Source organism: Haliotis rubra, unplaced genomic scaffold, assembly GCF_003918875.1.
Source record: "Haliotis rubra isolate DU_JTF1 unplaced genomic scaffold, ASM391887v1 Scf145, whole genome shotgun sequence".
NCBI classification, from domain to species: Eukaryota; Metazoa; Mollusca; class Gastropoda; order Lepetellida; family Haliotidae; genus Haliotis; species Haliotis rubra.
The window spans coordinates 1,468,197-1,485,896 of NW_025765392.1; the positions used below are offsets into that span (position 1 = coordinate 1,468,197).

A 17,700-nucleotide genomic window follows, 5' to 3' on the forward strand; every position below is an offset into this window, starting at 1 on the left:
GCAATTTAGACTTGGTGCATAAACCTGAAGGTAGACGAAAACATAGCATAATGATGCAAGGTATGTATGTAGCCTGTAATTGGGATGCGATCATTAGTGCCGTATATCCTCAACCGACAGTGCAACTACTGCACATGCCACATATCGCGATACACTAGGTGAAAGACTTTGCTTTTTACGATGACGTCTCTCTGTTCACAAGTATATCATACAGCTCTGCGAACAAACACAAAGACGAACGCTGTATTACCTTTATCGCTTCCCTACAGGTAACCGAAGCGTGACTTGACTGGCACTCACTGAGATGTATCAAGGGCAATATCAAGTTGCCAGTCAACAGACCGTACAAGTAAACTGATTGCTTGCAGATACACAGGGTCCTCCCCGACTCATCACTGCCTTTATAATCGATTGCCTCCGAAATACCCTCAATAATATCTGTATACGTCGCTTCCAATGTCGACACGATAACGTACGGGCTTTTCCAAACATCGTTGTCAAGTGTAAAGTGGACATTGCAGGTAAGTGGCCATATGTTTACACATTTGACCTTGACACAGTGACATGATATCAATTACAATCATATTACTGCTAAAGACAATACAAAAATGGCAATGTTTGTATGGCTTCAGACTCACTGTGATGATATTTGTGAGTGTCCGTTAGGTTTAGTGGTCAGTATAAACACTGTGTATAACGAAAAACGTTTTTTAAGGCTGTCTGTTTTTGTTTCGTTGTATATTCATCGCTCCGCTGAACACCCTGACACTGCGGGGCTGGCCATACTGCTTTGCGTTCAGAGTAGCAGATAGGGCATTTGAGCTTGTGCAAGGGTTTGTACATGCGTAAACAGTTATTGTATTGTGTGAAGGTTGTTTATCAATTATTTGTCATCGTGTCTTGATTCAACAGTAAAACTTGATATTTCTAAGAAATGTTCAACAATGTAACTTGATTCAGTTAAAAAAAAGACACCAAGAGAATGTGCTCTTCACTCCTCCAACAGGATCGATGACATCATACGTTTACAAATATAGTCTAGTCCATGTTAAAAGTAACATGGCGTCACGATTACTGTTTAGTGGCTACGATATACGTGTGTTTGTGAATTGACAACTACTATAGTAACTGGCGGCATATATGACATAACTCTCAGAGAGTGAGTGAGTGAGTGAGTTTAGTTTTACGCTGCACTCAGCAATATTCCAGCTATACGGCGGCGGCCTGTAAATATTCGGATCGGGACCAGACAATCCAGGGATCAACAGCATGAACATCAATCTGCGCAAATGGGATACGATGACATGTGTCAACCCAGTCAGCGAGCCTGACCACCCGATCCCGTTAGTCGCCTCTTACGACAAGCATGGGTTACTGAAGATCAATTCTAACCAGGATCTCCACGGGTCTAACTTTGAGAGAACTAATTTATATTTGTTGTTACAGCATTTGGTCACACACTGCTTCATTAACACATAAAACTGTATGTTTGATGTGAGGCAAAATATAAAAATATGTACAAAAAATGAAACCTTGTGGTACATTCTGTGTCTTTTCAGCAGTGCAAACAATGGCCTCATTCTCTGCAATAGTGAACATTGTTCTGGTCGTTGTCATCGCTATTGGGATCCATCTCTCCGTTCACCCCGATCCTGACTCACAGATTCTGTCCCCCGAACTGAACGCCACGTATGACTATATCATAGGTAATAGAAACAAGTATAATACCTCCGCCAGAGAGGACATACCCTACTTGATGGCACTTACTAAGTAATTGGATTACATTATATGTACATTATCTATTTAATGAATTATGCATGTTTATAAATATATTAATACAAAAATATCTCACTTGTACATCTGTACATTATCCATTTAATGAATTATGCATGTTTATAAATATATTAATACAAAAATATCTCACCTGTACATCATGTAGCCATATTACTTTAAGCCGTACGTATCACGGCTTGGTATATCTGCAGTATTGTAATCTTGGGAACCAATAAAAAAAACACTCCAAAAGCCCCCCAAAACAACAACAAAAAACATTTAAAAAAGAAAAAGTAATTGGATAATTATCTTTTCGCAAATTGTGTCCATTCATATTTATCTAACGCAATTTAATATTGTGTCCACACAACACTGTCTTTGTAATGCCAACCTATATTGTTCCTTGTTCAACCATGTGGCTATCCGTATTTTTCAAAATGCCCAACTCTCTATTGTTTGTCATTCGGGGAGACTAAATTGGATCTGTACATTCATTCGTTCGTTCGTTGGTTCATTCAATAAATGGTTGTTCGTACGCTCACCGCCTACACATTACACCTGTAATGTATTTTGAAACGAAGATTTCTAGTTGGAAAAACTATTACAAGTACACACTGAAACATACAGTTTTTTTTTTTATAATTTATATTTTTTATTTCTTGCTTCCCCTATTTACAGATAGGGCCGAAGAGCTAGGGAACTCTAAGGTCCTTTGCAAGAAGGTTAATTGATCACAGGAAAAACAGGATTTTTTTCTAACAAAGCACAAAACAACAACACCAGACACCACAACACATTCACTCACAAATCACACTTACAAGCTTCAAATATTTACATTAAGTTTAAGTTCAAGTCCATTCAGCCTATATTTTTCATTAGGGAAAAGAAGAAAGAATTCAGAAAATCATTTAAAATTTGCAAAATCATGATATAACATCCACTTTTTATAAAACTTATCTTGTTCACTTTTACTGAAGGATATATTTTTTTCAATAAAATACCTATCTTGTAAATAATGTCTAAAATGTTTAAAACTAAGAGTAGTTTTTTTAATACCTTACATTTATATATGAAGAATTTAGCTAGCAACAATATTAAATCAAACACATCATCAGTATATACATTTGTTCTCATTCCAAACACAATAAGTTGCAGGTCCAATTTCATGTTGTGAACATGTTGACATTTATCATTCAATAATTCAATAAAACATTTCAAAAAGTTTGCACATGTTCACAATACCAAAACAAGTGGGAGATTGTTTCAACCTCACATTGACAAAAGGTACATAAGTTGCTTTCAGCTAAGTTGATCTTAAATAGAAATGAATTGGTTGCGAGAATGCCATGTATAATCCTGAACTGAAACCATTGAAGTTTAGTATCCCTTTTTTAGTCTTTAAAGGTTTTAAAATATTTTTTTCCCATTCAAGTTCAGCAAGCATACAATCCTCCCACTCATTCATGAATTTTAAGTTTACATCAGATGCAGTCAAAACATAGTAATAACACTTGGCTCCCTTCTTAACAGACATCAATTTTCGATTAACTGTATTACCATCTAACTGCTCTCAAAGAAGTAGGTTTCATTATCTTTAACTTAGTTTGATAAGTTTTAATAGCCATGATAAGACCATTATAATGGAGAAAATTTATGTCAAGTTCAAAAGTGTTCTGAAATTCCTCCAGAGTACGATATGTTCCGTCTAAAATTGGTAAAATCACGAATCTGACTAACACCTCTCTCAAACCAAGCAGAACAAAAATAACGTCTTTACCAATTTTAAGTGCTTGTTATAATAGATTGGTTCTGTGATGAATTCATCAAATGAACATGGTTGAATCTTATGAGCAAACTTGTTAAAAGCAGAAATACAAAGCCAAAATTCATTCTTAATATCTTTGGAGAGTGTACCTGGAAAAGAATTACCAAATACAGCTAAATTTTCCATTTTGGGGGAGGAAGCATAGCACAAACACTTTCTCATCCAAGACAATTTTAAAGAACTAACATAAGAAAAAGCTTCAACCATACCAAGTCCACCCTCTTTAACAGGCTTACAAGCCACCACTCTTTTGATCTTATCAGGTTTACCACTCCAGAGAAATTTAAATAGTACTTTATTTAATTCATGCAGGAAGTTTCCTGGGGGGTTTGGGAGGGTAAGAAAGAGATAATTCAATTTTGAAATCAGTAATGATTTTATAATAGCAATTCTACCAAGTGGTGTAATTATTCTTTTCATCCAACTGTTGATAATTAACTGAATCTCAAATAATTTATTTTCAAAATTCTTTCGATCCATAACATTTAAATCTGTTGAAAATATTACACCCAGGAGCTTAAAATATTCTGGATTCCATTGTACGTTCAAACAAGGTAAGTATCTGATTGAACTGTTCTTTCTTGCCTCTATCCATATTACCTGAGACTTATCATAGTTAATCTTAAGACCTGAGATATCAGCAAAGAAGTTTAAAGTGTCAACTGTAGCTTCAAAAGATTTCTGAGAACCATCCAGAATAAACTCTGTATCATCTGCATATTGCGTCAACAGATACTCCTCCTCATTAACTGTAATTCCTTTAATATCATTATTCTTTCTTATAAGACCAGCCAGGATCTCGACACAGAGGATGAAGATATACGGGGAAAGAGGATCGCCTTGTCTACAGCCTCGTTCAATATCAAACCAAGGAGACAATGTACCATTAATAATCAAACAAGATCTGGCATCATTATAAAGAATATTGAACCACTTGATAATGTCCTCTCTAAATCCAAAAAATGATAATGTCTTATTAATAAATGACCAGGAGACAGAATCAAATGCTTTTTCAAAATCTATTAAAAATAACATTCCAGGAATATCATTAGATTCTGTGTAATTCATCAAATCATATATCAATCTTATGTTATCACCAATATATCTGTTAGACCTGAATCCTGTTTGGTCAGGGCTGATCAATTTTGAGAGAACGCGCTTGAACCTCTCAGCAATAACAGATGAAAGAAGTTTATATGCAGTATTGAGAAGTGTAATGGGTCTCCAGTTTTTCAAAAAACGCTTGGGCTTATCTCCTTTTGGAATACAGGTAATGATGCCTTGTCTCTGAGTGACTGGCAGGTAACCATTAGCAAAGCTATAATTAAAAGACCTTAACAAGAAAGGGGATAAATCTTTCCAATTTTTTTTAGAAAACTCATACGTGAACCCATCCGAACCTGGACTTTTATTATTCTTGGCCTTCTTCAGACATTTTAGAAGTTCATCATAAGTTATTGGACCTTCTAATGAGTTCGATTCTTCTTTATAGAGCCTACACAAATCTTCCTCTGAATTTTTTTTATCAAGGTTACAATCTTTCAAGACATGCTCCTTGGAAGAGTACAAACGTTCATAAAAAGACTTTGCTTCAAGGATTATATCGCTTGTACTCTCTAGAATAGACCCATCTTCCAGTTCCAACTGAGACATACCCTTATTTACAAAATTCCTGTTTTCTAGATTGCAAAAATAACGACTAACCCTCTCCCCTTAGCTCTTGAGCGAATAATAATGCCCTCCATCTTAGCTTTGCGAATCTCCTCTAATTCTGTCATTTTTTCCTCCAGTTCCTTACAATCTGATAAGTTGGTTTCTAAACGTTTTATGTCATCTAATAAATCTTGTTCTTTTTTGGATTAAGTTTTTTTCAAAAATGAAGAATATGAAATAGACTTACCCCTGATTTCCATTAGAAGAGTTTCCAAAAACAACTGATCATTAACAGAAAAATCGATTTCACCCAAGTTGACCTCACCAATATCGATATCATGATCCAATGAAGGAGCATATTGTCTGACAACATTACTAATAGTTTCTTTAACAGATAAAACATATTTAGAATCCCTTAATAGTGAATTGTTGAATTTCCAATATGTACTTTTATGATCATCATTTTCAGAGAATTTCATTTTAATGTCAATAAGCGAATGGTCTGTTCTGTATCCAACATTTATAGAGGACTGACAAATAAATGAATATAAATTCTGAGACACCAGGAAAAAATCTAGCCTTGCTTGTCTAATAGGATTAGGACGCCTCCATGTATAGCTGTGTACTTCTGGGTTATGGTCTCTCCAAAAATCTACAAGGTCAAGATCCCCAATCATCTCAATCACCTGCTTTCTAGCATTAGGGTTGTTTATATGTTGATAATTAAAAGTATCCAAAGACGGTGATCGATTAGATCCTTGAAATCCTTGATCGATTAGGAAACATACAGTTGTGATAACCGCAATATTTATACACACAGTTGGGGCAGGATCTGCTGGGTCTGTTCTTGCGTCCCGTCTGTCCGAAGATGGTCACGTGACTGTCCTGCTGATCGAAGCTGGTGGCGATGACCGGAACCAGAAGACGATGGATGTCCCTTTATTGGCGCCACTAAACCAGCAGGGGATATTCGACTGGGCATATAGGACTGAGCCTCAGGAACACGCTTTGATGGGACTAACAGAACAGGTAGCTATAATGTCTTTAAAGAGTTAACACACATAGATTACATAGATTGTGTTTTGTTTAACACATGTCATCATATATAGTGTATGCCACGGTCCAGACTCTATATTTGACAGGCCGCCATCGTGCAGCTGAGCGATTCCCTTAACAGCAGACATGACAAAACAATAAATATATATGTACTAAGCAGCAAAAAAAACGTCAGTACGAATTCAAAATTAGATAGGCACTGTAATCAAATCATTACAGAAATGGACATAATAAGCGGATCAAAAACATTTTTTGTGTACAATATCTTGACACACCAATGAATAACTCAGCACAATTTCAAGACATGACGTGAACGTTTGCAGTCCATTCAGACTCTTGACTTCAGTATCTAGTGTGACCACCACGAGCGGCAATAACTGCAGCACAGCGTCTATGCATGGAGTGCACCAATCGATTGATGAAGGCCATTGGCACCTTGAACCACACTCTGAGAAAGGCCTGGCGCAATAAATCGTCTGTGTTCGGCCTTGGTATGACATTATTCAGTCTCCTCTGAGTTTCATCCCAAAGATGTTCAATTGGGTTTAAATCAGAACTAAGGGCTGGCCACTGCATAATGTTGACACCGTTCTGCTGTAGGAAGTCCCGTGTAGCTCTGGCAGTATGGGCCTGGGCGTTATCATGCTGGAAAATGTTGTTCCGTTGACGTGCGAAATGTGGTATGACGTGGGGTCTGAGAGCTTGATCGATGTAGCGCACCGCTGTGATGCCGCCTCCTCTCCCTGGACCAAGGTTCTGGAAAACCACAGGACCCACTCTCTGGTTCAGGCCTATTCCACAGCATACCATGATGCCTGCACCTCCCCATGAGTCTCTTTCCATAACACATTGGTCTGAGTAACGCTGGCCACGTCGTCGCCATATTCTTGTTCTGCCATCTGCAGTTGATACGCAGTACCGACTCTCATCTGTGAACAGAACAGTTCTCCATTGAGGATAGGTCCACGGTCAGGTCTACGGCAATGGAGGTTCCCGCTGTTAAGACGTCGGCGTACTGTATCAGTACTCATTGGTCGTCCGTGTGTTCCCACTGTCTGGCGTGCTGTTTCGGATGCCTGCATGAAGGGATTCTGTACATGCTGTCGCACAACATGGCGGTCTTGTCGTCTTGTGGTCACCCTTGGTCTGCCAGTACGGGGGCGATCATTTGTGGTGTTGGTGGCCCGGAAACGTTTCTGCAGCCTGTAGATGGTCCGAACGTTGACCTGGAATGATTGGCATCGGCTTGTGCAGTGTGCCCAGCTTCAAGTCTTCCTAGCGCCTGGTTCCTCTGAGCTGTAATGAGTCGCGGCATCCTGCTGACATTGTAATGTGAATGTTACAGCCAGGTTTGGGGGTGCATCTTATAGGGCTGGTCCTTGTGAACGGCACGTACAGCATGAGTTGCATGAGAAACATGGACAACACTGTACCATCTCCGAGATCAGGTTGCGTTTTTGAGACCATTTCCTGGGTTCCATTCTGAGTTTGGGAAGGGATGTCTTTGCTCAGGTAAAGTTGGAGATGTTGTGAAAAATATACAATCAAAACATTAGATGAGTTTACAGTTATCCGTTTCTGCGAAGGAAAATTCCAAACTGACGATTCTTTTGCTGCTTAGTATAGAAACGTCAATTACAAAAGGTTATCACCATGCCCCAATTATACCGTTTCTGTTTTCTTGTGTCAGAGGGCCATTTGGCCCCGTGGTCGAGTCCTTGGGGGAACCAGCCAGTTGAACTACATGGTGTATGTCAGAGGTAACCGCCATGACTACGACGGTTGGGCAGCCACCGGCTGTGAAGGATGGAGCTATAAAGATGTTCTTCCATATTTCAAGAAGTCAGAGGACATTCAAATACCCAACTTGACAAAATCAGGTACTATCTTCCCTCGACTTAACCCATATAACAAGAAGTAAGTGTTCGGGAGATACATCGAATTGTGATGGATACTTAGCATATGACCGAGGTACAAATGTACAACCAACCCACACACAACACAAGCTCTGAGAATATAGACGATGAGTTTATTTAATATCATACATCTATTGAATGAATTTATATATAATCAGCCAGCAACAGAAATATTACAAGCAATGATTAGAGTATGTTTACAACGTGTTCGTACACATATTTCTTATTCAAAAACAATATATTTGTGAAAAGTACATCTTTTGTTTGAACATTAAGTCAGTGAGAACATCATTAGCCCAGTTCCATTGTTGTTATTATGATTTTATGTTTTACAAAGGAAATTTCGTGCAGTTGAAAATATATGTATATACTGTAGTGGTAATGTTGCTGAAGATGAATATCATGTGAATGTGAATACCTTGCGTTGTCCACCATGCCTTGTTATAAAGGGAGTTCACCACTCACTCCTGTAACCCTTGTAAATACTGTACAATGGGCCTACGGCCTGCAGTTCAGAGAAAAAACAGAAATGTTTCCAATCAATTATAAAAGTATATATTACATGATATAGATTTGTTATCAAAGATACATATAATATCAATCACGATTATAAAGGCACATAACGTAATATACTAGTTGTTTGAATACAGCACACCCGACACACTCCAACTAATACATTACTAGTGTGGGCAGTCACACAAGATAGTCATAATACATATTCAAAATAGCTTGGTAAAGAATGTCAGTTATCTATTGTGAAGAGTGGTACATGAGAAACACACCCAAGTATGACACGTTCCTCTTAAACCTGAAGGTAGTGGATCTGTTATCTTAACCCTAGTATCTGACCAGCACAATACAAGATACTGGTCCCCGATTATGTAAGATGCTCGTTATCAGTGTGACCCACAGCAGGCTTAAGATAGTGGAAAGTGGTCGGTTAGTCAGAAATATTTACAATTCCTGGTAACACATAACATTCGAAAAGGCAACATGAATAGAGTCATTATTGGGTATATCAATGAATCAAAATATACGAGAAAACATTATTTCTTGGCGTGTGTTAACCTTCAATTTCAACATTCTCAATAATGTAGCCTATGGTATTTTACCCGACTTCAATACTTCGAACTGACGAAATCTCCATTGACGAAAACCTGTAGTTTGGAACATGTCAGCCCTTCTGAGACGGGTTCATTTTCATAAACATAAATGTTCTCTTGATAGTTGAGCATATGATATGTAAATGGCCTAAGATATCAGAAATGGCAGGTACCGTATAAGTTCCCCAAAGGTCATTATTCAAGTTTGTGCTGGTTTGTGAAAGAGCAACATCATATATGTTGGACGCCCATAACGGTAGCAACGTCTACCTGACTCGTCATACGTTAGTAAAGGATCTGAACAAAAATGTCAAGTTTGATGTAATGTTTTTGTTCCTCATCCCTCAAATGACACAAAACTAACTTGTCATGACTGAAAACATCCATCATCTTCTTTGAGTGGCATTGATTTACAAGTTGGAGAGTAATATACAGACAAACTTTATGGGTAAACAACTTCTTTATTCGGTAGATGCGACGTTCCGATACAGATTCTTGTATCGTTGTCAAGCAAGTACGACGCTTGTATCGTTATTTGCGTGACAACGATACAAGAATCTGTATCGAAACGTCGCATCTACCGAATAAAGAAGTTATTTATCCATAAAGTTTGTCTGTATATGTCTATCATCGTGTTCAGAAGTTCATATCAACATGGATAAACAATACTGCATACTCGTATTGGCATACACTGTAGTGTGGCGTGGCTGCCACCTACCCAATAAAGGGTTATCGATGTGACGATCACTTGAATGAACAACTTGACAGACGATTCTTCTTTTGACGCCATTTATTCAATGCCCGTAACCCTTATTCCCCCAAGGGAGGTAATTAGAACATACGCGACGATAAAATTGGGAGTTGTCTCCCTTAGACTACTAAAATATTTCATTTAGAAATCTGTATGAAATAGTGTACACATCTCTACGCCACTGTAGCATTACAGTGACGTAATTCGGTTCAATATACATAAAGATGATCTTCTCTGTTTTTCTGTCAGACTACCACGGCCATGAAGGTCCGCTGACTGTGACTGGGGTCTCCTCAATACCCCTCTCTGACCACATCATCAAGGCGGGAGTTGAGATTGGCTACAATGAGACAGACAGTAATGGAGAAAGTCAAGAAGGTAGCATGTTAGCTATTGGCCCTCCGTTGGAATGCTTTCTTATACAATGCGTCCTTTGCAATCATATTCTTTCCTGTAATACAATGATGAATCTCATTCCGTGAGTACAGTTTGATCTGTTCGCGACCCACACAAGTATGTTATATGTTAGAAAAGCGTCATCGAATGGATTTACTGCAACTGTCACTAAAACAACAATACAATCGTTACCATGGTTACACATCCAAACCATACCCCATCATCGCAAGACGTTAAAACACCACTCTAACTGAAAATGTTGTGCTGTTTCCACAGCCTTATGATGATAATTCTATTATATTAATCAACCGTTTCAAGGATTTAGCAGAGTGCAGGCAACAATCAAGAACGGAGAACGTGTCAGTACATCCAAGGCGTTCCTGTGGCCAGTCATAGACAGACCCAACCTGCATGTCCTGGCCAACAGTCACGTCACAAAGGTATGTTCACATCTTTACACCTTGAGATTGAAGATGTTGCATCGTTCACATTACCTCAACCAAAGGTACGCTTAAATACTAGTAATATTTCATTTTTATCCCGGCATGTCAATTTGATAGGCGTGAAAATCCGAATCGACACGGTACAAAGCCGTGATAACAGGATAAGAATCATAGACTATTTTCAGTTCAAATCAGGAATTTGAACCCTCTGTCGGAAAATGATTAGGTATCTGATACGCCAAAGAGAATAATTTCCTCATTGCAGTGTTTTAGACAACTGTGCCATCCGTGACTCGTCCTAACACAAATCACCTTCCAAACTGTTATATATTCAGGTAATGATATACCAGAAGAAAGCGGTTGGTGTTGAGTACGTCAAAGATGGCCGTCTGTACCGAGTGCGCGCATCAAGGGAGGTAATCCTGTCAGCTGGCGTGGTTGGGTCGCCACAGTTGCTGATGTTGTCTGGGATAGGACCGAAGAAACATTTGGAGGAGATGAAGGTGAGAATACGAATACTATAGGTGCCATGATGTCGAATGGCTCAATGGTATTTTGTTCCTATTGTCAGTGAAGGACTTTCACTCAGAATATCTTCACAGCTCGGTAATTCCACTTGCAGTCATGAGGACCCACGTGTATAACAGAATACTGTCAGAAAAATGGTTCGACTGACATTGGACAGATTTTTACTTTCGAGCGGGTCGTGTAAGTGTAATTAAGAAGAAACACCTATTAAATTTTGGTAAAATCGAATCATATTTTAGGTTTTAAAAGTACCGGTTAATATATTTTATTGGAATGTTTTATGTCTAATAATAATAATAATATAATAATGTCCACTTGTATGGCGCCGTTTCCACACACTAGTGTATGCTCATGGCGCCCCGTGTGTACAGCTAAAAAACTGCAGCAATTGAACAAGTCATTCGTAATATTTCCTGAAAAGATGGGTCTTCAATGAAGATTTGAATAAGTCAAGAGATTTTGCTGTTTTGCTGGTTATGGGAAGACTGTTCCACAGTGAAGGAGCAGCATAGCTGAATGATCTGTGACCATAGTTCTTGAGATTGACCGGGGGTGTTGTTAGGAGGAACTGTTGGTGTGATCTCAGCTGTCGTGGTGTCATGTAGACATTGGAACACAATGGTCAAGATCTTGAATTCGATTCTGGCTTGGATGGGCAACCAGTGAAGAGACTTTAGGACAGGAGTTATGTGAGATCTTATAGATGTTAGGGATACAATGCTGGCTGCAACGTTTTGGATTTTCTGGAGTTTTGTCAAGTGTGCAGAGCTGAGTCCAAACAGAATGCTGTTTGAATAGTCCAGTCTAGATAGAACGAGGGACCTGACTGCGAGAGTATGGGCTGCATCTGTTGTTAAATAATGACGAATGTTACTGATAGCTCTCAGGTGGAAGAAGCAGATTCTTGAAAGATGGTTGATCTGAGCATCAAGTGATAGGTCCTGGTCTATGAACACTCCAAGATCTTTAATACCAACTATGTACTTCAATTTGAACTGGAGTAAACGTCCACGACACTGGCAGAGGCATGACATGATACGTAAGACAGTTTTCACGTTGGAGAGCTTGCAGCATATTTCCATTGAGAGTATTGTGTTGTCTTCGTTGCCATAACGTTTTCTGATTGATCGATTGCATTGGGTAATTTTACTACTTTCTCTCAAGGTTTTGCAAATACTGTTGTTATTACATATCTAATCTGGGAGTTTGTTTTCACTGTAATTGTAGATACCGGTCCACGCTAATCTACCGGTGGGTGAAAGGCTAGAGGATCACATGAATCTACCGATGGAATCGACAATCAAGACTCCAATATCTCTTACAGAAAGGAAAATTGAATCACTTGGGGCAATGGTCGAATATATGACACTGCGATCAGGTCAGTGAATAACTGTGCTCCATTATATGAACTCTTCCGCTGTTAGGTGGTAGCCTTGTGGTTCAAACGTTCGGTTGTGATGCCGAAGACTCAGGTTCGATTCCTCTCTTGGGTACAATATATGACGCCCGTGTCCGGTATCCCCAGCCGCGATATGGCTTGAATGATGCCAAAAGGGGCGATAATAGGGGCAATTTAAGCTTCAGTCCATCCTATGTTTTGTGAGCCAAGCAAATATGTTCAAGTGGAACCTGCCTTAACAATTAATGTCACTGATGGCAGTGTATGAAATAAGGCCCGCCCGACCGCCCGAGACGGGCTAGATTTCTGACGCACGGTCTAGATTTACAGCTAGCCAGCCCGATGATCTGGTAAAACTTTTATATGTTCCATACATATCTTGGTGTCTGGTCTGGTTAAATCCATTTTGGGCTGGTAACATTTTGAAGTTACCAGCCCTGGTGTCTGGCTGGGTTTTTGGCTTATTTCATACACTGCTAATGCGTCACTAATAATGCGACCAGTGCTTTCATTTCAAGGCTGCACTGAGTTAACGATCTACATTATTGAAAAATGATTTTTTTCAATCGGCACCACTCCCCTAGAACACTCGTGCCTCATTTGTCCACATATCACACAAATCAGGGCCACATATACTGAGGTTACTAATTGAAGAACTTCAACAAAACGAAACTTAAGGTCATTAGCATTTACAAAATATTGCTGTAAAGATACAGTGTCAGTTATCAGCGTCCAATATGATAATCTGTTTGACATACATGCACGAACTCATGGATATATGACAAACATAAAGTTTGAATTAGTAGTATTGGGGCAGTGTCAGCAAAGATAATTTCATGAGAAAAAATAGCAACATTTTTCCTTAAATATATAATAATAGGAAGCATATTTATAACGGGCCTTTCCAGGCTTCATATCCTGCTCAAAGCGCACATTCTGATTATTATTACCCAGGATAACCCAAGCTGTCTGTGAGGCGCTAGAAGGTTAATAGTCACATGACTTATCTCGCCGGGTTCCCATTATCTGCTGGGTGAACAGAGTCAATTCTGAACAAACTCACTTGCCTAGGGTGAAACCACATGTAAACCTCCGTTTGGTGATAGTCCATGCTTTCTGTTAAAGGTTATCTAGCCAATGCTGGTTCGGAAACAATGGCGTTTGCAAAGACGAAATCCGACGAGCCAAGTCCTGATGTACAATTGCTCTACCTGTGCTTCTCCATGAGTAGATCAATTGCACGGGCCTTGAACATTGACAGTAAAGTAAGAATTTACACCACGTTTGTTTGGTATCTAATGTCCCACTCTGTTGTATTCCTGCATCGTAACCAGACCATTGATTAACCACGCCCGAGCCCGACTTCCACATCTTTGAAAAGGTTTATAAAACTTGGATATATGAGACAAACTTTTGTTTAAAGCTTACGTTCTAGTGTACCGCCTCTAACAATAGTTTAAGTATCAGTTGCTGGGGACCCATTCTCACTCGGAACTACGCTGGAGTTTCATCAAAGGTAATACGTTGTTATATACATAAATGTGAAAGACTGAATGTCTGAGTTTGAGAATGATTGTATGTGGTTCATTCACCAGCACCGAGTTTTGACGTTTACGCCAAGGCCAAATGCTTCCTTTAGGGCATATTATTACAGGTGCTGATTATATTTTGAAACACCCCCCAACCCCCACCCCCAATAAATTTAAAGATAGCAGCTGATTCAGTTGTTATATGATATTTTCGAATATCGAACTATGTCATATCTGTCTGTCTCAAGAAAGAAGTGACCAGCCTTTAGTTTAAAGTTTGGAGAATTTTTATTTCGTTATTCCAATTTGAATTTTTCTCGGACTAAAAGGGTTTAAATTCCATTAAACAAAATGGGAAGCATGTAATAAATAGGATATTTCATGTGAATAGTGAAATATGGTAGGAACGTACAATCGACTCTCTGTTTGCATGGATTGCTTATGGAAGGCTGTCGCTATTGTTTACAAGGATGTTGGCCAATTCTTCTGAAGATTGATTTCTCCAAGTGTAACTTTGAAGGCCCCTATCCTGTTAATACACACCCTGGAAAAACAATAGTACTCACTCATGGCCAGGGGCTGAGAACTATATTTTGTGTGTTCACATATGTGTAGTTTACCGACGAATAATCTCACATACTGCAAGTATCTGCTATCTGTTCAGGGGTGGAAATAACCCATTGCCCGACGTCCGAGTCCAGTGTTTTTTTTCTGTCGGGCAAGCAAATTTGTATATCACACTGTACCGGTGTCCAGTTGACTTTCCAATGTTAATAATGTTGTTTATTTTTAAAATCAACAAGAAGACGGCCGGTATAGTGGAAAAATTATCAGGGCAAGTGATTTTACATGTGCTACTGTTCCGGAGTACACTAGCAATTTTAAAGTTATTTCCATCCCTGCTGTTCTCCAGGTAGTTGACTATTACAACTGGACATCAGTAGAAGGTTTCCTCACAATGCCGGTTCTGCTCCGACCTAAGAGCAAGGGAACAATCCGCCTAAGAAGCACCAACCCCTTCGAGCATCCTGTCATCAACCCTAACTACCTGTCTCATCCAGATGATGTCAAGACTCTGGTTAGAGGTGACAATCAAAACTAGGTTTCTACTAATGTTTCTACATTATTGTCTATGTCGACAAATGTTTATGTTTAGTTTTGAATGAGGTAGTCCAAAATGTTTAAATGTATCACCACATCGTTAAGAAGAAAATATTTTCAGACTATTTTAGGATATGTATCTGTTAATACTATACATCATGCTATAATCATTAAGCCAGGAACTGACATTGAAATGAATCCTTCAAAATAGAAAGTTATTCTTGCTTTTTTCAATGTATATGTAAGAACATGTGTTCCAATATGGGTTGTCTGAGGCGCTGCAATTCGCTCTATGGACCCAATGGGACAGGATCTCTGGTTCGATTCCCGGTTTGCTTCCATCGTGGTTCTAGGTTTATCTATACCGTGTCCGCATTTTGGCTGTTTCAACAAAGTAGTAAACCCGCACCACTTCCCTCCAACTTTACCAACTGACTCACTCCAGTGCTTCACACTTCCTACTTAACGTTTAAATCATGGCGGTTTATACTAATTTACATCATCACAACTACTTCAGCAGCCGGAAACAATACTCTGATGTCTGGATTTAGATTCCATGTGTACAATGTACAACGTTCCTGTACACAATAAGAATATAATGGGGCCCAGTGGAGATCCAGAGTAGAAATGACAATCCACAACTCTGCAAGATGCGACCAAAGGGGATTGGATGGTCGTATGTATACGTAGTTGGAACAGTCTCGTTCTGGGTGTTATCCCAAATACAGTAAATATGTAGTGCTGTATAATTTGTGCATGTATATGTTTGGTTCTGCAGGAATTCGGCTGAACCAGAAACTTCATCAGACAAAGACATTTAATGAAATCGGAACCAAACTTGATGACCGACCCTTCCCGACATGCACCACTATGCAGTACGACACTGATGAATACTGGGAGTGTTACATCCGGGCAATGGCGACAACAGGCAACCATCAAACCGGCACCTGCAGAATGGGGAAAACAAGTGACCCCACCACAGTAGTGGACCCAAGCTTAAGGCAAGTGCCGTGTGTGTCTGCATTGTTCATTTTTGTCAAACGACATAGTATATGCCAGTTATACAACGGCCGTCTGTAAAAAATCGATTCTGAAACAGGCAACCCTTTTATTGTCCTCATCGATCTGTGGAATTGCCATACGATCAACCAAGTCAGCGGACATGGTGCCATGACTCGCTTTGTTATATGGCGATGTGACAGTTCGGGAGGACAACCAAAGGTCATAATCGACGGTATCAGAGGATCCGGACTTGGGTAAGGGAAAAAACTTGGTAAAGACAATGGCAATGCCGTAAATGTTTACTGAAAACCAAATATTCTCATGTTTCAGAGTAAAGGGAGTTGCTGGACTGCGAGTCGTGGACGCCTCCATCATGCCAAGTTCTGTGTCAGGGAACACACAAGCCCCCATCATCATGATTGCAGAGAAGGCGGCGGACATTATCAAGTCAGATGTGTAGAAGACACACACAGCTCAGTAAGGGGACCGGTCAATAGGAAAATATTCAATGGGCATGTCGCCACACAAGTGCTCCGAGGGGGTAGCTTAGTGGTTAAAGCGTTCGCTCGTCACGCCGAAGACCCGCGTTTTAATCCCCACATGGGTACAATGTGTGAAGCCATTTCTGGTGTCCCCGTCGTGATATTGCTGGAACATTGTTAAAAGCGGCGTAAAACTAAACTCACTCACTCAATCTGAAGATGACAAGAGGGTGTGAGACAGCGAAGTGGCGCATCAGTCTTCTGTATGACAGTGTATCACATGATATGCATGCCTCAACTGTAGTTAGAATCGCACAATGGACGCTTTTACTGGAGAGTTTTCATGATTGTCCACCTGTTTAGGTTAAGTTGCTTTTATTTACAGACTGCTGTGTTGTGATACCCGTCATGCTTGTGTAATGCTGCGAACCCGCCTATCCGGACACTAGATAACCGGAAACCTCTTATACCGGACGATATTTAAGTGAAACGAAATATATATTTCTTTTTTAAATGGTATATTTTGGACGGAAATCCAGCCTAGGGTTCCGGACGGTGAATTTCAATTACCACCAATGGAAAATTAGCAGTATTGTATCCCAGTTACTGGACAACAACCATGCTTGAAGATGTATGTTTCGCAGTTCAACACCCGCATGCAACATCAACGGGGTGGGTATCATGTGACCTGTGTTATCTGCTCGAGTCAATATACATACTGCTTATCAGTATATGTTCGTTGT

The 17,700-nt window shown here is 39.5% G+C and overlaps 1 protein-coding gene across 1 annotated transcript; it reads left to right on the plus strand.

The window, feature by feature from the left end:
* The first annotated feature begins 1,567 nt into the window (after positions 1–1,567).
* Positions 1,568–17,103, plus strand: LOC124269450 (glucose dehydrogenase [FAD, quinone]-like). The gene is made up of 11 exons (XM_046704454.1): positions 1,568–1,706; positions 6,072–6,280; positions 7,998–8,187; positions 10,327–10,455; positions 10,792–10,913; positions 11,252–11,419; positions 12,672–12,822; positions 13,969–14,108; positions 15,286–15,457; positions 16,252–16,474; positions 16,806–17,103. The coding sequence occupies exons 1-11, from the start codon at positions 1,571–1,573 to the stop codon at positions 16,933–16,935; spliced, it is 1,770 nt and encodes a 589-aa protein (XP_046560410.1). The 5' UTR covers positions 1,568–1,570; the 3' UTR covers positions 16,936–17,103.
* Positions 17,104–17,700: the final 597 nt, after the last annotated feature.